The sequence below is a fragment of the Nycticebus coucang genome, chromosome 10 (assembly GCF_027406575.1).
Source record: "Nycticebus coucang isolate mNycCou1 chromosome 10, mNycCou1.pri, whole genome shotgun sequence".
NCBI classification, from domain to species: Eukaryota; Metazoa; Chordata; class Mammalia; order Primates; family Lorisidae; genus Nycticebus; species Nycticebus coucang.
Window position 1 is genome coordinate 100264256 of NC_069789.1, and position 23173 is coordinate 100287428.

The following is a 23173-nucleotide window of genomic DNA, read 5'->3' on the forward strand; positions in this document are numbered from 1 at the left end:
AAGTGCAAACCAAAAGGTTTTTTAAAAGGGAGGGGCACAGGGAGTATGTTGTTTTTGTTTGTTTGTTTGTTTGAGAGAGCCTCACTATGTCACCCTTGGTAGAGTGCTATGGCATCACAGCTCACAGCAAACTTAAACTCTTGGGCTTAAGCAATTCTCTTGCCTCAGACTCCCAAGTAGCTGGGACCACTGGCACCTGCCACAACACCTGGCTATTTTTTTGTTGTAGTTGTCACTGTTGTTTAGCTGGCCCGGGCTGGATGTGAACCTGCCAGCCCCGGTGTATGTGGCCAATGTCGTAACCACTGCACTACAGATGCCAAGGCAGTATGTTTGACCCAATACACAATACATCTTATGATTGTTTACCATCATTTTGAATCTACCTATCCACCCCTCCTCCCTCCTCCCCCCTTATAACCACAATTCTACTCTATGCTTCTTTGAATTCAATTTTTTTTAGCTCCCACATACAGGTGAGAGGTGTTATCATGTAGTAAAACATGGGGTATTTATCTTTCTATGCCTGGCTTATTTCACTTAACATAATGTCTTTAGGGATGACTACTTCTGTCACAGGAGTTCATACAATGGGTGACAGGAGTTTAAATAGGTGGTAATGCCCATTTTGTTAGACACCTCCATGTTGAGAATCAGAAATATCCTCAAATCTTAAGTGATTACAAACATGCTGTATCAGGGACTGTGGCTTGCCTTATAGTCCTAGGTAGGCAAATAATTCACTTAGATTCAAGAGGAATAGACTGGAAATTTTTTAGACTTCAAGAGTTGGCAATCCATTTTTGTGGGCCAAGTAATCTTACTTTCCTACTAATGTGCTGCAGACAGGCTGATTCAAAGACACAAACAGTAAATTTATCATAAAGGAAGAAGAGAGGGGTGGGGGGATGCAGCACTGTCTGATTTCCCAGACCATCTGCTCTAAATGAGACCTGCAATGCTTGGACAGGTACCTGCTATCTTAGTTCCCGAATTAATCAGGGTGATTCCTGTCCAGGAACCAAAAGCAGATATTCTCTATCAGGGGCTGGGCCCTTCATCTTTTCTGACCACTGACTTCTCTGAGAATCCGGTAGAAGTTTTGAATCTTCTGCCTCCAAAAAAGGGCTCATGCATATTCAGACAGCTCAGAAACAAAAATCTATGTGACTTCCTGTTTCTGCTCTCTGTTGCCCCATACATGTGTGAAGCGTGGAGCCGAAAGATCAGTGGGCGCTTCCTTCTAGCCCTGCATAGTGAGTTTCCTTTTTAGTCAGGATCCCTTTCTAGCCTGACTCTCAGCTGACTCTGGTGTTCCTGAGAAATTCTGGATAGTAGCATGAGGTCCAGAGGATGGAAGTGGTGTGTACCCAGGGAACTGCTGCTGCTGTCTCTGCTACTCCAGGCCGCCAACACTCAAGGTACTTTCCACCAAGTGTCTTCAGGTAACTGTGCACCAAAGGTGTGGTCAGATAGGAACAGGGCACTGGGATGTGGCTCAACCTTGGAAGTAAGGTCTGGTCCCCAGGCACCAGAGACTTCTTTTCTAGTAAGCAGGGCTGGTGTGAGGTTGGGGAGTCCCTCTTAACCTTGGAGAATCAGGCTCCACTTTTTTTCCCAAAAGGGCATGACACAAATAGGACACTGAGGAGATAGAGAAGTACAAACTTTGTATTTCACCTTATGCGCAGTGGTCTGTGAAACTGCTGTAGGAAAGTACTTGTTTTTGCATTTTGAGTAAAAGGAAGTTCTAACCAAAAGCTGCCACATTTTATGCTCAGACCACTGTGTTCCCTTACGCATTCTTTGATACCTCTGTGTATACAAGGATCTGTGTCCTAAACCAAGGTAAAAAATATTGTCATTATCCCCAGACAGATCAAAATAGTAGGAAGGAAAACTTGGAAAATTGCTCTGTCCAGGGTCTCTGAACCAGGGCTTCTGACAAGAGGCCGGAGGTGCCTCAGTATCACAGGAACACCAAAGCAGCAATTGTTAAGAGTTAAGTAAGGTCCATTCCTCTGCCACAGCCTGTTCTAGTACCCCTTGTATGCCCTAGGGGTTGAACTAACTTCTCTTTCTCTGTTAAAGTTGCCTTACCCTCTTTCTTCATCTATTTCCTTTCTTTCCAAGCCAGCTGAGAAGTAGAGTTAAGGTTGTTTGTTTGTTTGTTTTTTCTTGCTATTCCCCACATAAATACTCAGGTCTTTTTTATTTAAAGGGCTTTAATGCTTACCACTATGTATCTTTATACACATGGGGAAGTTACACAGAGTCATAGATTTATGACAGTATGTAAGTGTTAGAGAGATGAGACAGTAACGTGTGGAGGAAACATGGCTGGTCACTCACTCCCTCTGCCTCTCAGGGCGGCCATCTTTTAGGTCTGGTTCACATGTAAGTCTAGAGATACTTATAGTTGTATGGGATCCCAGGGGCAGACTCGACTCATAGGACCTTGGAATGGCCTTGAGAGTGGGTGATGATGTGAAATATTAACCCAACTGTTGGGAAAAATAGAGCTACCATTGAGAACTGGAATATTTTGGGACTAATTCTAGGTATGTTGAACATACCCTGCCAGTTGGTCATTCTCTGACTTTCATCCTGGTCATTTATTCTCCTTTGGTTGAAACATGCAGGTCACTCCTGACTATTATCCTCTGTATGAGGAGTTCATAGAATGGGTGACAGGAGTCACCCATTGATGTTGGTTTTGATTAGGTTAGTACCATCCATTTCTATAATTTAGGTTAATGAAAGAAAAATCAAGCATTTACTCTGTGTCAAGCATTGTGCTAGGTATTCTGTATACTATCTCATTTATCAAGTAGTTTTCATTAGAAATTAGTGAAGTGGTTATCATCATCTACATTTTTCACAAAAGAGAACTGTCAGAGAGATTAAGAAATTCTCCTAAAGACACTCATGTCTAACTTCCAAACCATGTTAATATTATTAGTCTTTTAGGAGACTATTCCCAGGAAATCTTAATGAAGGCCAATGTGTCTGAATTCTTTTACGCATAGATTATGCCTACAGATAGTCATTTTTATCTCCAATCTGTGGCTTTGCCCCTATTAACCATTTTCTGGCTAAACTTAATTTTGCTGTTTGTCCTATAAAAAGGTGTTTTCTCTCTTACATCTGGGCCTATGTACATTTCTTTCCTTCTGTGTAGAATTCCCTCTCTCTTTACTTTTCCTTTTGGTTTTCATCTTCATGTGACCTCCTCCTGGAAACCTCAGGAGGAAGATCGTGGTTTGTGAATTACTTGTTTGATTGTATCCTTAAGCTTTGTGAGGACAGGAACCACACAGGGTTATGCTGTTGAACTTAGCACAGTGCCTTGAACATAGTATGTGCTAAATAAGGCATTGTTAAACAAAGAAATGACTTCAAAGAACTTCATTTTAGAGTATAAATCATATCCTCCTGAGGATACAAGTAGTTCTCTCCTCCGGTAAGGGATATTTCATGGAAAGATTTGAGAAGCACTCATAGATCTCCTCCTTCATCTCTCCAGATTTGAGTTTCTCAGTTCTCTGACTTCAAAGCCATCATTCAGGGCACCCTCTACTACTAGGCATTTACCATTGTCCCCCAGCACTTAGCAAGGTCCAATGGAAACAGCATCGTACAAGGAACAAGAAAACCTATGTTTAATCTGGGTTCTATGCCATGGGATGCTGTATAATCATAAAAGCTTTTTGAGTCTCAGCTCTTTAAACTCTGTAATGGGTATAATAATCTGCCCCCTATTTCTTCAAGGAATTACTGTTCATATCAAATAGAATAAAGAAGATAATATTGCTTTTCACTTTCTGTCTTTCTCTCTCTCACACAGACACACCCACATGCACATACATGCACACACAGGCACACACACAATCTGAGATGGTTAAAAGCTTTGATGAGCATGAGTAAACTCCTGAGCCTAAAGCACTTGCCTGAGCCTCAGATCTGAATTTCTGTTTTGAAACATCTCTAGACTCTCCAAACACATGTTCAAAACTTAATCCATCACCTCTGTTTCATCTGTTACTGTTTAGGCCATCACAGTGCTATGTTTTAAAATAATAACCGTAATTTAGGATGCCCACAAATCTGGGGGTGCACTGTGCTCAGTATTTCTTACTTGAGAACTTTCATGTACCTCTAATCAGAGATATGATTCTATGGTGGGGCCTAGAATCATCTTGAAGGCTCCTCCAATCACACAGCTGTGTGTAGGCTGAGGATGACTCAAGCAGCCACATGGCAGGCACCACCCTGCAGAAGCCTTCTGAGTAGGCATCCTGTGAGAAGCAGACAATTGCTCCATGGCCTTTTCTAACCTCTCTTTGCAAGTCACAAAATTTCTGCTGCATTAGTCTATTATGGCATCAAGCCCTACTCCACTCAAAGGGGAAGGAACACAAACTCCATCTCTTAATGGGAGCAGTGTCAAAAAAAAATTGCAGACTTTAAAAGAAAAACTACTGTAATCTTCCTTCCCCTCAAATCTACAGCTTCTCCACTATTCCTTGCCTCTATAAATGACATCTTCGTTTGTCCAGTTGCTCAAGCCAGAATTCTAAGAGTTATCCTCAACTCTTTTCTTTCTCTTCCTTCTTGTGCCCAGTGATTATCTTATTAATTCTACATCAAAAAATATCTCTTGAATATGCCCAATTCCATCCATCCTTGCTGCCACCTGTTCTAGTTGAAGCCACCTTTTCCCTATCACCAGTGACCACAGCAGCTGCCTAAACTAATTGATCTTTCTACACCATTCTCTATTTCTGGCCTGGTCTCCAATCTGCCATTTGCTGGAAGTTTTCTAAAGTGGTTCTGTTTGCTTCACTGTTCTATTTAAAACTCTTCAGTGACCACTATCAGGAAGGAGAAAGCAGAAATTCTGAGCACAAAGCTTCATAGTATGCTCACTTTCTACCCTACTTTATATTCTAACCAAATGAAACTATTTTCACTTCTGCAAATGAATCTTGTTCTAGTTCCCTCTGGGAACTTGATTCTGCCTTTTCTTTCCCCTCTCTGTTTGGAGTACTCATTACACCCAGTCCTCATCTTTCCCTGGCTTAATCCTGCTTATCCTAATTCCACTTCACACTTTCTAAGGAGCCATCCCTCATGCCCAAATTTGAATTATATACTCCCTTTATCTGCCCCCTTAGCACTCCATATTTTCCTTATCCCAACACTATCCATAGTGGAATCATCTGATCAATTTGTCTCTAGTCACTAGAATAGAAAGTCTTTAAGAGAAGAAGTCATATCTATCGTGTGCACACAGAACCTGGCACATAGTATGTGTTCACCAGACAGTTAGTAGATGGGATAAAGCAACACACGTATTTGTGTATGAAAGGATGGAAAGATAGGTGGATAGATGAATAAGTGGATGAATGGATGGATAGAAAGAGGAAAGAACGTAGAGAGGGAGCTACAAGTCATTGTTTCAGCCAAGCTTGGGATATCAGAGTGGCCTAACTGGCCCTAATAAATTCTTTCTCTCATTTTCCAAAGTGGCTATTTCAAACCTTCACCCTTATCCTCAAGGACCCTTACCTTATCCCTCTGCCCTCTGAGCAAAGAACTTGCCTCCTACTTTGCTGAAAAAGTGGGAATCAGAGATCATTATGTAGGAAGCCCTTCAGCTTCCTGTCTACTATCTCCAAACTAGAAACTTCTCCACGTTACCACCTGTCTTTCTGTCAGAGGATGAAGCCCCACTAGCCCAGGCCCATCTGTCACTTCCCCTCTCTCCACAAATCCACTGGCTCCTTTCCTTGGTTTATCATTGCTTAAGTCTTTTCCCTCCTTAAATTAATCAAAGAACAAAACCAAAAAATTCTCTTTAACTTTCATTCTCCTTCACATACACACCCTATTATTCTTCTTCCCATTCACACTGAAATTTCTTCAAAGAAGAGTCTGTTTTTGTTGTCTCTTATTCCTCATCTTCAAATTCCATTGCCTCACTGCTTACTGAACACATTATACTTCTCATCTCAGGAAATGGTGCCCTGCTTATCTTGTCATCAAGACACAAGTCTGTGGTCATGATGTACTGGCAAATTACTTCCTTAGAGGGTTTGTACGGACTTTTTAAATCTTTGATCTCATCAGAGAGCTCAGGTAACTTCACCTCAGTATCTTTAAAACATGCCTCTTTTGCTTCCTTAACAGTTTTACTAGAAACCACGTGTCTTACAGAGTAAGCAGAACTTCTCCTTTAGAATCTATTTTTCCTGAGTGGACTCATTGGTATGATAGTATGACTTCCTTTAATTTGACTTTTTCCCCTTACAATTATGCATTTCTATAGACAAGAAATACAGGTGGGCACAGGAAGAATCTGTTCTTTTTTATTATAACGTCCAGGTAAACACTGTTACTTTAGCATAAGCATCCAGGCACATTGACAACTACTTTTTCCTGTTAGAATTAAATCAAAATAACAGTTATCCCTATGGTTGCTTCACCTACCTTCTAAAAGATGGAATTGTCAGAAAAGTAGATCAAGATTTTTACCAACACTTAACCACTTTATTTCTCAGTAAGAAGTCACAGCCAACCATTAGGACAGCCTTGTAAGAATCATTACACATAGGTGGTTAAGAAAGGAAGGAAGACATAACACTCTATGTGTATCCATAATTAGCGCTCTAATTATCCTGAAATAATCTGTCTGATGTTTACTACCTGCCTTTGTCACCAGATAGTGGGTGTGCTATCTTCTCTGAGTGTACGTCTGAGATTATTAGAGAGTCTGCCAAAGATGACTTAGGCCAGTAGCCTCCAACTGCAGTGAGGGTGAGGCAATTTTGTCCCTCGGGGGACATTTGGTAATATCAGAATACAATTTTGGTTGTCACAACTGGACAGGTGCTACTGGCATCTAATGAGCAGAGGCCAGCGATGCTGCTAAACGTTTTACAATGCACAGGACAGCCCCCTCATAATAAAGAATTATCTGGTCCAAAATGTCAAGGGTGCCAAGATTAAAAAACGATGCTCGAGGCTATCATTACCACTTCTATTAATTCACTTGTAACAAGTAACAGAAGGAAAACATGTCTGGGATATACGGCTAGAGACTTTAAAATTCTGGACAGAATGTCCTCCTATCCTCTGAGAGGCAGAGACCCTACGTACATCACTGACATCAGAGCCTAGTATCGAGCCAGGCACATCACGGTTGTGCAGTGACTGTTTCTGGGACTGAACCCATTCTGTCAGAGGCATTATAGATTACAGACTGGACTGATCAGAAGCACTGTGGAAATGAATGCCTGGTTGTGTCCACATATGTACGCAGGTAGAGTGAACGCTCAGTAAATGTTTGTTGAATAGATAGATGGGTATTTGGAAGGATGAAGGAATGGGAACTTGAAAGCCCTGGGGCATTTTTATCTTTCAGTGGCTGAAGCTTTATTCTAGCCTTCCTCTATTTATGTGTATGTATTCTTGGGTCTCCTTCCTTCACAAAAAAAGCCAACAGACCTCCCTTCATCCTTCACCTTCTCCCGATTGTCTTTTCTTTCAAAATAGGAACAAAAATGAATTCAGTTAGGATGAAAAAAAATAGAAACAAAAATAAATTCAGTTAGGATGAAAAAAATCTCAGTGAATTAGTACAAGTTTTAATAAGCTGACAAATGCTACATAAATCATTAAAGCCAGAAAAATAGCATAACATTTTTAATTAATTAAATATCTTCAACTTCTATAATACTTTGCCATTGAATAGCACTGGCCCTTTTTCACTTCAAACCTGGCTTTTCCTCTACCTCCCAACTTCAACCCTACCGCAACATGCTAAGACATGAATCAGTGAAGGGCAGCAGGAATGTCCCCACATGTCATTCCTTCCCCGACATGGCAGGCAAGTACTGCACACACAACAGTCTATGAACCACATGTATACATCCCACAAAGTCCAAGAAAATATTCCCCAGTTCTAAGCCAGATCCCAAAATGCTCACAACTGAGATACCATCCAACACAAGTGGAAATGAGACGCAAGGGATGTTACGGGTGGGCAGAGGCAAGGGTCTAATTATCTGTGTTTAAAGAAACATTGTGTAGTGTAAAAACATAATTTTGGCACATGAATACACCCCTACGGTCCTTCCAGGGCCACACAAGGGTCCTTGAATCTTCAGCTTTATCATTTTCACAGGACATCTTCCTCTGATCCAAACTTTGTCAAATAATGGTTTAGACAAACAGCCTCTATTTTCTTACCTTCTACCAACTTGCTTCTAAATACATTATAAATGCATTGCTTAGGACATGAGCCATTTTGACAGAAAGGAGTTCTTTATAGCATAACACATAATCAGTGAAGCTAAACTAGCTTTACCCACTTTCCCCAATCCCATTCCCTCACTGATCAACACCTGTTCCCTGGCTCAATCCACACTACCCCTGGGCCTCCTTGCTGTTGTTTATATGTGGCCAGTATTCCCCCACCACAGGGCCTATGCTCTAGCTCCCCGTGCCTGGGTCAGTCCTACCCCAGATGTCTTGTTTACCTCTCTGCTCCTTCAAGTCTTTGCTCAGGTGTGACCTACTTATCTCTTTACAATGAAGTCTACCTTCTCCCTCCGTCAGTACTCATAACTCCCCTAAGACTATTCCAGGTTCTCCTTTGTCATAGTGATTATCACTCCCCTACATGCTGCATGTTTAGTTACTGCATTAATTGTTAACTGCCTTTTTACTCCATTTTAAGTAAACTCTATTAAGCTAGGGATCTTTGCTCCTTAGTTCACTGATGTCTCTGATGCCTCAGATAGTGCCCAAACAGATGGTTCTCAAAAAATATTAGCTTTTAATCATCCTTTGACTCTTGTCATGGTCATCTACTCCAAAGACATTTTCTTAGTATTTCCTACCCGTGTACTCTGGATAGGGGGACATTCCCACATTGTTTCCATAGTACCTCATGTGTATCTTTATTATATTAACCAAGAGATTACATTAAGATGATTTGTGTGTCTGTTCCCACACATTGGTGTACTAAATCTTCTAGAAGACAATTATGTACTATTTATATCTATGCCTCTTGGGAATAACACAGTGCTTATCAAACTAAATTGAATGGATAGGAAACACGGGGAGAGAGAACATGATTTATTGTTATTTTATGTGAAAATGTACTGGTATCAGAGAAATGGAGAGAGCCAAGCCCAGCCACAGTATCCTTTTTCTTATTGTCTTGGGGCAGTGCTACGTGGATTATAAACAACACCCTCTTCCCCATGCCTACTTCTCAAACTCCAACTTTTCTTGAACTCCTGACTAGGAGACCAAGACCTCTGAAGAAGACCATACTCACTGCTCCCAAGCAGCGATTCCTCTCTCCTGGCTGTTACACCAGCCCAGGCTAAGCTGTGGGTTTATCAGTGGCATTTCTCCTCTAAGGTAGCTTTCACTCTGACTCTCACTGGCAGATCACGTGGCATCCGTAGTGAACGCCGTCTCTGGCAGCAATGTGATTCTCCAAATCCCCGAGAGACTGCCGGATAACTACAAGCAACTAAGCTGGTGGTACACCACCGAGCAGAAGATTGTAGAATGGCGTCCTAATGACACTAAGTACTTTGATTCTACATTCAAAGGCAGGGTCGTGCTTGATCGCCAAAGTTGTGCCCTGAACATTTCTAACATTCAGAAAGATGACAACAGCACCTACCTCATAAAGGTGTTGAATGCCACTGAAAGCCTGGAGAAAACCTGGATGATTCTACTGCAGGTGTTTGGTGAGTTAGGGGACCCCAAGGGCAAGTCTCCGCTCCATGGGCCTTGATGGACCATTGGGAGGCTTCCTGGGAGGCAAGGGAGGAGGAGAGAAAAACTTCACGATGGGCTTAAATCACTTTTCCTAGACCCAGTTCTATTTGGGAGTGAGCTTAGGCAGCAGACCTGGGACAAAACTGATCATTAATAATTTTAGGACATTTAATATTTCTTCTGAAGTTAGTGAATCTAAGATTTGAAGAGAAGGAAATAGAGATTATTTCCTCTCTAGGGTCTTCATTCTCCCCTGTGATCAACCTAAATCAATTCTGAGATCAACTTAATTATATCTCTAAACTTTAACTAAAAGGGAAGAGAGGATACAAAGGATAGGGCAGGAGCTGTTAGGAGGGGGTTTTACTTTTCCAAATGGGTGGAACAGAAACTTCCACTCACAGCTCCTGCCTAACTAGCGTATATGGAATGAAGAGCAGAGCATTATACTTGAAATCAGACAGACCCGGGTTCAGAACTCTAGTCAGAGTTCTGTGTGACTTTGGAGAAAGATCTTAACATCTCTGTGCCCATATTAGGTAAGATTCTTTTCACAGCCAGTAACAGAAAGTACTTCAATGTACCTTTACAAAGAAAATTTATTTTAAGAAGCTAGGACTATTTAAAGAAATTCAAGGAGTTGAGAAGAGTTCAGAAGGACTGAAGGAGAGGAAGATTGAAAAACAGGGCTAAGTCCAGAGTCCTCAGACTCAGGAATCTGTAGACGATGCCTACAGATCCCTCCCATTTGCATGACTTATCTTTAGCTTAGACTTCTATTCCTCTGAGTTTTGATTCACAGGGAAACTTAAAGAGAGGGAAACTGATTGACCCCGTTTGATTCGGGTGTTTGTACCTGATCTAAACATTCATGGCCAAGAAGATCAGGTTATAAAGCAGAAACATGGTTCCTGGGGAGGCCTGCAAAGTTTAGGTTATTATGAGGATACTTATATCTACTTTTTTTTTTTTTTTTTTCAGTTTTTGGCCAGGGATGGGTTTGAACCTGTCACCTCTAGCACATGGGGCTGGCATCTTACTCCTTTGAGCCACAGGCACTGCCCATATATCTTCTTTTTGGGATATTATGAGGACCAAAGCAGATAATGAAAATGAAAACTTTTTTAAAATGCTAAAGCAGTGCAAATAAAGAACACTGTATATATTCAAGTTCCGTGAGGTAGATAGTCCCCGGTGTGAGAGGCCACAATCTCCTTCCTACTCATTTCCTCTGTGTCAGTGGTTCTCAACCCACAGGAACTGTATTAAAGGGTCAGGGCATTAGGAAGGTTGAGAACCACTGCTCTATGTTATATGGCCTCAAAATTCAGGAGGTCCTAGAAAGAGGAGAGATTCAAAGTCTCTTGGAGTAGTGTTCTGGTTAACCAGCTTTCTAGGATTGAGGAAAAAACAAAAAAGAAAAGAAAAGAAATCCCTAATTTATATGACTTACTAAGTTTATGATTTCCATGTTTTAAATACTCCTACCATAGTTGACTCTAACACACAGGGTGCAGCAGAAGTAATGCCCTTTTGTGCTTGAGTGTGCTATGTTACAGAATTACATGCAAATAATGCAAATTACAAGGAATGGCATTAATAATGCCCCTTCTTTATGAGCTGGTAATCTACACCAATCTTTATTACAAATTCATAACCATGTAATTCTGTAACAAAACAATATCACACTCAAGTCAAAAGGGTGTTACTTCTGCCAGGTCCTTTCTTGTAGTTTTACAAAAAGCTTGAGAAATTTCCAAATACCTAAACATGTACAAGCCGGCTTAGCCTTAGCACACCCTGCTTGTGGGTAAGATTCCCAGAATGTGATGAACAGAAAAATAGTCCTTCAGTCCAGGCCAAGAATTTCTGACAGCATCTGAGAGCACAGGGCATCTGAGAGTCAGCCCATTCAAACTGGCTGGATAAATCCCACCCACATTGTGCCCAGTGCCCACTGATCACCATGGGAAACGCGGAAGTTGTGGAAGACATGAGGTCAGAACACAGGAAATGATGAAAACCAGTATAAAAGTTGCTTGGTTAAAGCATAGAGGGGAAGTACAGCAATCTGAGTGAACTTCACAGAGAAGATGTAACTACAATTCTGGAGGCTAGATTGGTAGAGTTTCTATAGCCTCTCCAAACATACAAGCCAGAGGCAAGCTATCTGATCAATTGTCGGCCACGTTTTAATCCTGCAGCATCTGAGCTGCACCGATTCTGCAGGTGTTTTACCCTTGACCAGAACAAAAAGATTCCAGAAGAATTCAGGTAAGCCACCCCTAGCCAAGGAAGGGCCAGATGCTGGGATTTCCGCTCATGCTATGTGGCCACAGGACAACAGTCATGATGGTAATGTAACCTCAAGCATGGATGGTGACACATGCTGGCAAAAAGCACTTCTCCATGGCAAGCGTCATTTTATCTTACCCACAGTGTGCTATAAGGCAGAGTCATTTAACTGAGGAATACAGGGGGACTAACTTCCTTGCCTGTGTCATTCCACCAGAGCCAAGTCCAAGACCCAGGCTGGTCTCTCTCCAAAGCTGGTGCTTCGTCCTTTCTAGCTCATAACTATTCATTCCTTCATCCCCTCATCAGATACTTAACGGAATCCCTGTTACATGGCAGGCATTGTGCCAGGCACTGAGAAACTACAGTAAACAGACCGGTGCAGTTCGTCACCTCTGACGTATGTGGGGGTGCACGAGGTTCTTCTACCTTCTCTGTCAGAGTTCATGAGGATGGCACCTCCTCTGGCTGTTTGGGCAAACTCTCCTCAGGGCTCTCGCTGCATCTGAGCCTGAGAATTCTTGAGGGACAGATCAACCAAGGTGCCGGCGGTGGACCACTGCCAGAGAAGGGCCCTCGAGCATAGTCTGTCCCCTGTCAATCTCTCTGCTAACGCTGGGTTAGTTCTTCCTGGCTCACAGACCGCCAGAACCCTATTTGCTCTCAGAGCATGTAAGGGACCCTGGCGCCCCCTCCTGGTGCAGTTTAGCGTCACCGTCGGGGAGCTGCACCTGCCGAGAATCAGGGCTGCTCACCGCCGCCCTCTGCAGGGGCCTCTTCGCCACGACTCTGCCTCCTGCCGCACGCAGGGACTCTCCCTGGTTCCCTTCGGTCTTTGGGTCTTTGTTACCTAAACCCTCACAGCAATGATGCCTCATGGTCTCACCTTCTAACACCCTCTTCATTTTCAGACCCCGTTCGCAAGCCTGTCATAAAAATTGAGACGATAAGGCAAGAGAACAGCAGCTGTTATATGAAACTGTCATGCGCGATACCCGACCAGTCTCCTGCCCAGTGTGTGAACTGCACCTGCACCTGGCACGAGGACTCAGGGCCCCTCCCAAATGAGTGCCTGAGCACCCTTGAACTGAAGGTGCCTGTGCCACAAAACTACTCCAAGTTTTACACCTGCCGCGTCAGCAATCCTGTGAGCAGCGAGAATGACACCGTCTATTTCACTCCACCTTGCGCTCTGTGTAAGAAACATCCCCTAGGGACCTGGAATGGGCACAGGGCAATTAGTTTTCTTTTAAATGAAGAAAGGTATGGACGTCCTAAACGGCCTCCTGGGCCACAGCGTTGGCGGAGTATCTGGGGGGGGGGGGAGGGGGATCCGAGAGAGAGAGAGAGAGAGAGAGAGAGAGAGAGAGAGGGAGAGAGAGAGACAGACAGACAGACAGACTTGGGAGCAGCTGCTGGTGCTGCCATCACCAAGGAGCGAGTGCCCCTCCCTCTGCGGAGCTTGGTGTCTGTCTCACGTGCAAAGGGCATTTGACAGAGGATCCCTGATGCTCCCTCCTCTTTCCCTACTCTATAAAGGCACTGTCCTCTGAGGCCAAGGTAATTGTAGGACAGTCTGAGACATCCTGGTGAGCAGGGAGAAAAAGGGCACGTGGGAGGGCAGGTGCCTAGAAAGGTTTCCAGACACATCCATGGCCTCAGTAAGACAAGGAGAGAAGGATTGTGGAGACAGCCTGAGACAGGCCTGTGAGCAGGAGTAAGGGCCTGGACTTTAGGTGGAGACTGACCTCCACAGTTGTGTGCACGTGGGTAAAGTTAGGAAGACAGATTTCTCTGTGTCTCCTGGAGAATCCGCCCACTGGGACATTGTGCCCGACTCTAGATTAGCCTGCACCAGTGCAAGAGTCGGACAGCTAAGGTCACAGGCATTCCAGTCAGTCAGTCCTGGGATTGTCACTTACCAGCTACACAAGTTACTTTGCTTCTCCAAGTCTTGTTTTTCCTAGGTAAAAGACAAAACAATAGTTCTTATCTCATGGTGTTATGGATTCAATGAGACAACACATGTTACTTACCTAACACAGGACTTGACAAGTCCTCAATGAATGGGAGCAACATCCAGCTTAGTCCTTTCAACTTAGGAGATGTTAGGATTTTGAGGACACCTTAATAAACTTGGATCACTATCTCCAGCACTCTGGGCCTGGATTTGCCACACTCCTGATGTTAGATCCCTGAGCACTGAAGCAAACATTGTTCCAGACTCATGGCCATGGTGCCAATGTTTACCTGTGATCTCTGTCATGCCCATTCATCAGGCGTCCTGGCCCTTGGGAACACTGCTCTTTCATGTTCTCCTAGGGCTGTACCCTCCACACCTCTGTTGGTTTCTTTGCCTCCACTCTCACACTTGGGCTACAGAGTGCACACTCTTCCTTATTCTTCCCAGCTAACTAGCTGTGTCTCTTCGAGTCCCTCCTGACAGGACCTGCTCTTCTGCTGTCAACAGGCCCAGCACCATAGTTTGGTGTTTGACCATGGAACCACAGCTTGGCTTGGCAGTTTCAATGTTTTGCCTTCATAACAATACCATGTCTGGAGATCCAGAAAAAGGAAGAGGCACAATCCCTTTCCTTTATGACACAGGGGTGACTTCTCATCTTCAGAAAGGATAAAAGCAAAAATACATCCCTTGGCAGGAAGGGCTAAATCCATTTCATCATTTTTTAGCACCCTTAATGTCATTTCCCTATTGTATCACTCATTTCCTTTTCCTTTTGATTTTCTCCCACCCCACCCCACTCCAACATCTAAGGATGCTACGTTTCCTTTCCATCCCATTTCTTTTCTTTCCCTTTCTGTTTCCCCTTCCTTTTCCCTTGTCCTCCTAGTTGGTGCAGATGGCTAATGGGGTGGAGAAACAAGGAACCAAAATGGTCCTTCCCTTGCTAAAGTCAGCTGAGTACAGCATTACGTGGACACTGGTCCAAACCTCAAGCTCTGCCCTGCCTCATTCACTGATTGCAGGGTAGGGAAGTGGTTCTTTCCCAGGCCATGGATACACCAAGGCAACTTTCAAGCATAGGGCTCAGCTAACCAGTGATATTTAGGGAACTTCTGCACTCTTTTTTTTTTTTTTTTTCCTGCTCTTTAAACTTCCTATCTGGAATGACTGAGTTCTTGTAAGAAAGAGAATGTCACAGGCTCTCTGGTAATGAATCAGGAAGGAAACTCATTCCCCTTTCTATGAGCTCCCATGGCAACATTCCGTAATCCTGCCCCTTCTCAACACATTAATCAAGACACCAAAGTATTTGAGATTTTCTTGTTCTTTCAGTCCGATCTTCTGGAGTAAATTGGATTGCAAGTTGGCTAATAGTCATGGTACCCACCATTCTTGGCCTCCTACTTATCAGAGATGAGCTCTTCTAACTCGAGTGAAGCTTCAAAGCCAGAAGATCTTGTCTCCTGCAGAAAACATGGTCTTAACTGAGACAGCAGCACTGACTATATGAGATGGGGAAAAAATGTGTTGTCGAAGGATCAATAAGGATTTTCAAATTAACTTTAAAAAAACTAGCATTTAATTCTATATCCCCTAGTTTTTTATAATATCTATTTGAATGTTCATATATTCTTCCCATCAGAAATTGTGACCACATTATGCAAATGTTTTCTTATTTGTTTAAATAAACAGTTGGTGTGATTTGGATTCCTGAAGTTATACGTCCGGTCCATCAGTCTGGACAAATTGGAACAAAGAGACATAAAGACTATCTCCCTACCAAAGAGACATAAAGACTATCTCCCCGTTTCCAGTGGTTTGCCTCATTCCAGCCCCACTGAGGCCCCCACTTTTTATGTCTCCTGTGAACGTGGGGTCAGGCTTCCTCCCCTAGAGCTTGGTATGCAACTTCACTACAAAGAAAGGGTCCTTCCCAAGCCTTTCACGGGGAGTTAAGTTCTCTCTCCTCTTTCACCATTTTGCAGCATCAGCAACTCTTCAAGTCCTCATTGTGTCACAGGATCCAATGAAACCATCAAGCTGACATGATGTTCTCACCAGGGTCTTCCATTATATGCAGGTGGGCATCCTCAGGCCCACCACCAGTAGAACACCTGGGAATTTTGCTTTATGTTCCTGTCACCTGGATATCCCAACAAAGTGGATGGAAAACTTTAAAAAACTTTAACAGTTTTATTTTCCTTCCCTTTTCTTTCTATCTTTTAACAGATTTTCTTTCGTTAATTTATCTAAGGGCATAGCTGCTCGAGAACGTCAGGTGGCCTGGAGGTCACAAACAGCCAAATGACCCCTTGCCAGATGGCAGTGGAAGTCCAGATCAGCACAAAACCAGTGCAGGTGAGAGCAGATAACTTCTGGTTACCTTTGGCTTATTAACATACACATTTTACTAAATGTATTTTCCCCCAGATCAGTAGAAAGACCTCTTTTCCAAGCTCTCCCTGCATGTAGCTGGGGCCCTGTGACTGGGTGTGGCCAATGGAGTAGAACTGACGGCAGGAGAGAGGGCCATAATGCAAGTATTTGGAGCCAGCGTTTGGAAGGCAGCTGCCGGCCCTGCATTGCACCTATGTGATAAGAAAGCATGGTTTTTCTGTTACCACAAGACAACCGGGCTCTTTGTGACACATCCCCCCATCCAACCTGTAGTCCCATCCCAACCACCCTCCAAGCAGCCTGTGTCCCCAGCAGGACTGTCTGGGTCTCAATCTGTAAGCAGCATTGTTTCCCTTCCTCTCACTTTTCTCAATGGAAAAGAGGTTTTTCTTGTGGAAACCACAGCACACACATATAAACAGACAGTATCATACCCTGAGGAACAGGATTTAAAAAGAATTTTTGGGAGAAACAATAAGAAGGAAACGAATGCCACTTTATGTCACAAATCAGCACATTCCTCAGCTGCAGATAAACCTGCCGACCCCTCCAGACATCATGGGTCTATTAGTTCTAATTATTGTACTTGGAAATCCAAGGCAAATCCCACCTCAGAGGGCCAATGTCACAGGCATCAACTGTCCCTGGCCTCTCCCAGGCCTCAAGGCAGTGCCAGGTACAATATTTGTGGGGTTCAGTGCAAAATGAAAATGTGGGCTTCTTTGTTCAAAAAGCAGGGGGAAATGCCATTAAAACTACTAAATATTAAGCTTTTTCCTTTTTTCTGAAGTTTCTTTCTCTACTTGAGATGATACTTTTTATTTGCCATTTAATGCTGTTCTAACTAAAGGCAAATGAACATGTTAAATTATCATGAATTTTACATCTATATTTTGCAATGCGAATTTTAAATGCAAAAATAAGAACATTTAATTTATATGCAGCATCACTGAAATTATTCAATTCATATTTCATAGCTCATGCATGCATATGTATTTTGTTCTTAGCAGAGCAGTGAAAATGCTGCAATAACCTGACTTAACTGTTCTTATTTTACTTCTTGACCCACACACATTCTCCCAACACTCTATGGGAGCCATAATGTGACAACTTTGTCCTGGCCTTGCCTGTCTCGCTGAACTGCCCCACACATTATGGGTGGGTGTCCTGTGAATGCTGTGCTCCTAGGTTCCCGGGAGTGCTCTACATGTGTGAGGCAACACAGAAGGGTAGTGGGCTGCATGTCATACACATCTCACAGGCACACTCCACTGTCACAACAGACTTCATCGAAAAAGTACTATTTGAAGCCAGGCATAGTGGCAAATGCCTGTAGTCCCAACTATTCAGGAGGCTGAGGCAGAAGGATTGCTTAAACCCAAGAACTAGCAGCTGCTATGAGATATGATCTGACCTATGAATAGCTACTGCACTCCAGCTTAGGAACAGAGCCAGACCTCATATCTAAAAAGATAATAATAATACATATTTTTAAAAACATACATTGAAAGACAAAATTCTTAAGAATTGCCAGATGGTGACAGCAGCGCAGTGCCCTTCTCAACATGGGCACATGACACAAAGCCACGAAGCTAGATTTGCCTCAAGGATACCCAACACCTTATGCCAAGACAGCTCCCTTCTCTGGAAATTGCATGGCAACAGGCAAGCCTGGTTCTTATGCATATATTTCTACACATCTAAACTCAGTGGGTTAATTGATTCACTTATCAGTAAACTCAGGACATTTTTCTTGTACAAAGAGGATTTGCCCAAAGTTCTAGTCACGAGCAACCTCATCGAAACTGTTGCTTCTCACTGTCCTCTGCTGGTTCCAGCAAGCTTTGCAGCACTGCCCTCTGCTGGCCCCACTGCTGCAGCAAGTTTAAGCCTTGGATCAGACCAGTGCTTCTCAAACTATTTTTTTTTTTTTTTTTAGGTGCTGGAACCTATTTATTCCCCATGAATTCATGGCATAATAGGTGTACAGCATAGTACACAGGATAACCAATAGAACCCATGTAACAGTGATATAAGGCACTGGAACCTAGTCTCCATGAATTCAAGTCATACAATGCTTTGTCACATTCAATGGCAAGGTGCCTCCCTAAGCTACTGGAACCTTTTTCCTATGAATTCATGGCATAATAGATATTAAAAATAATAGCCTACTACTACTCAAACTTTTATTTGACACCATATCACCTGGGGTTCTTATTAAAATGCAGAGGAAAGTCCAGGGCAGGTGGCTGACATCCGCAATCCTGCAAACTCTGAGAGGCTGAGGCAGAAGAGTCATTTGAACCCAGGAGTTTGAGGTCGCTGTCAACTAGGCTAACACCACAGCACTTTAGCCTGGACAACAGAATGAGACTCTGTCTCAAAATATATATATATATGTATGCAGACCAAAATTCTGCATCTCCCAGGAGATACTGATGCTGTTGTTCATGGACCACTTTTTGAACAGAAAGGCATGATGTGTCTTAGCTTCTTGCCATTCTGACCACCAGCTTCATGGTTCTAGACCTGTCCATGGGACTTGGTTCTCTCTTCCACTTTCTTCTCTGCTCTGTTCCTGGCTACCTTCCCTTCCCAGGCTGAAATTTCCTGTGATTTCCCCAAGCCTCATGACCACCAGGTCCACCAGCTCTGCCTCCAGGGACAAAGCTTGTGTTAACAGCCAGCACAAGGTTACACATGGAAGGTTAGCAAGGCCAGGAGCTCCTGGGAACTAAGACAATGTCAGCATCATATCTGGCTTTGCACAAGCAAACAGCTCAGATTGGGTCCTGGTGGTGAGACAAGGTAAATACACATAAATTAGACCTGGACCTTCAGATCAGTGAGTTCATTCACTAAGTACCAAGTGCCTACCCATGTTAGGTGCTGGGCCCCATGTTGGGGGCTACTACATGAGAACCATCACTTACTGTGCCCATCCACATGCCAGCCCCTGTGCTTCACCCTAATGAGCTCTTTGAAGGAATGGGGTTGGGGTGTTGGGAGAAGAATTCTTTCTTTCCAAAATTCTGCACTGGGTGTTTGAATTTTAAATAGCTTTCTTGGCCATGATAATGTTACACAATTATTGGTGTAACCAAAGCAGCCTTAGAAATGTTCCATTTCTTGTTGTCATTTATTATCCAGGAATGAAAGGACCAGCCTCCTCCACAGTGCCCCTGGACTCCATTCAAGTGCATTTGTTAAAATGGCAGCCCCTGCACCTGGACAGGTGTGCTCCCTGCTCCCCATACCCCCTCTGCACGTCCTCCCCTTCTCTAACCTCCTCAGAAGACTACATGGTGGGAAGAAAACAGATTCAGCCCAGCGCCACTGGCACCAGCTGGCAAATGGTAGCCACAGGCCCTGCTCTCTTTCACTAGTTGCTCTGCCCAGCTCTGTGCTCCAGTGAGCAAGCTGAGCCCAGTGGTGTGGCCCAGTACCCTCCCCCATCCCCAGCCTGTCAGTCTTTCCTCCTCTTTCTTCCACCATATTCTCCCCTTCCAAATTTCTATCACCCTCGTTTTCTATTCCCATTATCTTTTCATTTCTCATATTTCTATTCCTCTGTCCCACTCCTTCCAGCTGCTATGTTCCTCTCATCACTCCTGCCTTCCACCTAGGCCTCACCAGGCTCAGTTCTGCCTCTGATGAACATCCCTAGTAGGCGATGCCTTGGTTTGTTTCCTTCCTTCCTTAGTGAAATAGGAAATACAGTCCCCTCAACAAGTACCTTCCAGCCTAGTGACCTTTGTGCCCTGGAGCCCAGCTTGGACAGAAGATCCTTAAGGAGCTGACCACACAGCATACATATTAGTTCGTCCCCTCAACAGATGTTTGTAACTGAACTCCCAAAGAGACATTTCCTAATGACTCATTTTTGAGGCTAGGACAAAAAAGACTTCATATTCTAAAAGAAGCAACAAATAAATTGGAGACAACACCACCTCTAGGGCTTGGTAAGGGGTGACCGAACTGGTTCTGCTCCCCTAGCACTCTTCACCCTTGCTAGAGATAAAAAGAGAACTAGGGAGAGAGGAGAGGAAGGTAATCATCAGGACCAAGTCTGTTCAAGCTGGGAGAGACCTGTGGCTTTCCCTTCTTTTCCCATGGGTGAAGTCCTCTTCCATAATGCCAAATCACAGAGGCCTTCAAGAGCACCACTTGAGAGGTTCAAGGTATGCAAAAGAAGGGACGAATACTGTCTCATTTCCTGGTGGGACAGTGGACCTGCTAATCTTCTTAAAGTAGCATCAGAGCAGGATGGGAAGCTGCCTGCTTTGTATGACAAGGAGTTCCCATAGTGGAGGCCACGGACAGTAGCCAGGTTTTGGTTGTCTTACCACATTGGCCACCAGGGAAGCAGACCCCAGCAGCAAGAGGTTTTGTGATCTACCAATCAACAGGAGCTGAACAGAAGCAGGGTCAAAAGAGGCCAAGGCAGAGATGTCCCATATCAGCACACTTTTCAGGGGAGAGCTCCCGCCCACCACTGACCTTGCAGAGGCCCCGCAAGTAGCTGCACCTGTCAAAAACCAGTAACAACTGAAAGCAGGCAGGTAACTAAGAAATTGGGTGTCTCTTTCCTCCCTGCCCTGTTTCATTTGAGAAGCTGAAACTAGATAAGGTAAAAATAGGAGGGGAAAGATAAGGTCATACCCTCTTTCCTATTACAGATTTTTAGGTCATGAGACCAGCTTGGGCTAAAGTGACAGGAAGAGGTAAGAGGGGAGTTTTACATTGAGCTCACTGTTAAATTACTGGAAGTGATAAAAATGAAACTGAAGGATTTGCCAAAAAATCCTCAAGTGATGAAAGGCACATTTGACATAGTCCTCACGTGAATGGGGGATAAAGTTTTTGATGGTAACCCCCAACCAACCAAGTTCAGACTGTTCAAAAAACTGATCAGTTGTATTCCCTGAGCACCTGCTATGAGTCAAGCATCTTTCTAGATGTAACACTGAGAAAGACAGGCACAGCGCTTGCCTTCCTGCAGATTTCATTCTAGTTTCATTCTAGTCTGGAAGATAGCCACAGGGAAAATTAGTAGCTTACTTTCAACAATGACAACTGCTGCATGTCTCAAACATGACAACTTTTAAGAGAGAACTATTGAGAAAATGTAAGTCAGGAAGATTGGATTTAGTTTTGAGGGTCAGACAGCTTTTCTTTGGAATCAGACTGAAAAAAAGAGAGGTATTATGTGGCGCCCTTAGCTCAGTCAGCAGGATGCCTACCACATACACAATGACAACTGCAACAAAAAAAATAGCCAGGCGTTGTGGTGGGTGTCTGTAGTCCCGGCTACTTGGGAGGCTGAGGCAAGAGAATCGCATAAGCCCAAGAGTTTGAGGTTGCTGTGAGCTGTGACGCCATGGCACTCCACCCAGGGAGACAGCTTGAGACTTTGTCTCAAAAAAAAAAAAAGAGAGGAATTAGGTCATGGAAGTATTTGTGGGGATTCTTCAAGGAAGAGGGAAGAGAATGATGCAAGGATACCTAGAAAGCCAAACAACCTGGTTGCTGGGAAAGTGTGTACAAAAAGGTATCCAAATAAAGCTGTTGCTTCATTTCTTGGTGACAAATAAAGAGCCATCTTTGGTGGTGCCTCTTAAAAAGTAAACCAATTCTCGAAGTATTGAATGTTCTTTGGCCTAATGATCCTGGGGTTAAAATTTCAGAAGAGTGAGGGCCATATCAATTAGGGAAATCTATTTTTCTAAAATGACTGAGGTCTGCTTATTTCTTTGGAAAACTAGTGAGAAAATCTCACTGGTAAGGAGACTTAACTAGGGTGGAGTGGGTCCATCTTCTTCCTAATCCTTAGACTGGTGTTCACCTTTCCTACTTAAAAACTACCTCTGATTGAGCAAAGGAAAAATTCAATTAACATCTGGCCAAAGCTAAGGCATTTGCACTCATAAGAGATGAGAAAGGATTAAAATTGTGCATGGCAGCTGGTTGTATGCAAGACATCCAAATAAAAAAAAGGGGGGGAAAGTGGGAAAGAATTTTATGGAAAAGTTTTGGACCAACTTAAAGAATCATGAGAAAACCTAACACTGGCATCAAGGTAGCAAGATTTAATTAACAAATTTTTCGAGTTCTCTCTCTCAAGATGAATTAGTTCCCAATTGTTTTCCAGATTGTGACATTGTGTTTCATTGTGCAAATTTCTATAATTTTTGTCTCTTCTCAAATTCCTTGTTCTTTTGAGATCTACTGAACAATTCAATAAAGAAGTGTACCTCTATCTGTGGTAAGGTATGGTGTGTTTTTTCTAAGAAAAAAATGTGAAGGCAAGAATCACTCTGAAAAGGGCCAGTAATCCCCTTCCAGTCTCTTGCAAGGGCTCTGGAGGGGTGAGGCTGGAGGAGAATCAACCTGATTATCTTATGAATCTCCAAGGAGAGCCAAAGATAACTACTGGTACCATCAGGCAGCTCCCCAGGCCAGGAGTTACAGAGATACTGCCCTAATTCCAAGCTTCCACTTCCTCCTATCTTGCACCAGCACCAAAAATAATAAAACTGAATTCCCTCATTTAGGTAATGGAGGAAGCCCAAAACTTAGGAGTTTTAGACTGAGAGATGACCAGTCTGGGAACTGGTCTGCAAAAGCCAGGAAAAGAGTGGTATGGGATACGACTGAAGGAGTAGTAATCATACCATGCAGAGTCTTGAGAATGTTATCCTGAGAAGATTG

General features: G+C 43.4%; 1 protein-coding gene across 4 annotated transcripts; it reads left to right on the top strand.

The window, feature by feature from the left end:
• Positions 1 to 1206: 1206 nt before the first annotated feature.
• CD48 (CD48 molecule) lies at positions 1207 to 22713 on the top strand. Of its 4 annotated transcripts, none has more exons than XM_053607543.1 (5): positions 1207 to 1445; positions 9465 to 9773; positions 13011 to 13295; positions 16320 to 16423; positions 19613 to 22713. In XM_053607543.1, the coding sequence occupies exons 1-5, from the start codon at positions 1340 to 1342 to the stop codon at positions 19616 to 19618; spliced, it is 810 nt and encodes a 269-aa protein (XP_053463518.1). In that variant the 5' UTR covers positions 1207 to 1339; the 3' UTR covers positions 19619 to 22713. The 4 variants fall into 4 exon arrangements, with proteins under 4 accessions (XP_053463518.1, XP_053463520.1, XP_053463521.1 ...); XM_053607545.1 differs by having other exon boundaries at positions 1207 to 1421; XM_053607546.1 differs by lacking the exon at positions 19613 to 22713 and adding an exon at positions 16051 to 16145 and having other exon boundaries at positions 16320 to 16366.
• The last annotated feature ends 460 nt before the right edge of the window (positions 22714 to 23173 follow it).

Bases quoted from the DNA above. Each gene is read 5' to 3' on its own strand.
- CD48 (XM_053607543.1), top strand. From the start codon at position 1,340: ATGAGGTCCAGAGGATGGAAGTGGTGTGTACCCAGGGAACTGCTGCTG. The intron at 1,446-9,464 runs GTAACTGTGCAC...TCTCACTGGCAG, and splicing joins TTTCCACCAAGTGTCTTCAG to ATCACGTGGCATCCGTAGTG. The intron at 13,296-16,319 runs GTAAGAAACATC...AATTTATCTAAG, and splicing joins CACTCCACCTTGCGCTCTGT to GGCATAGCTGCTCGAGAACG.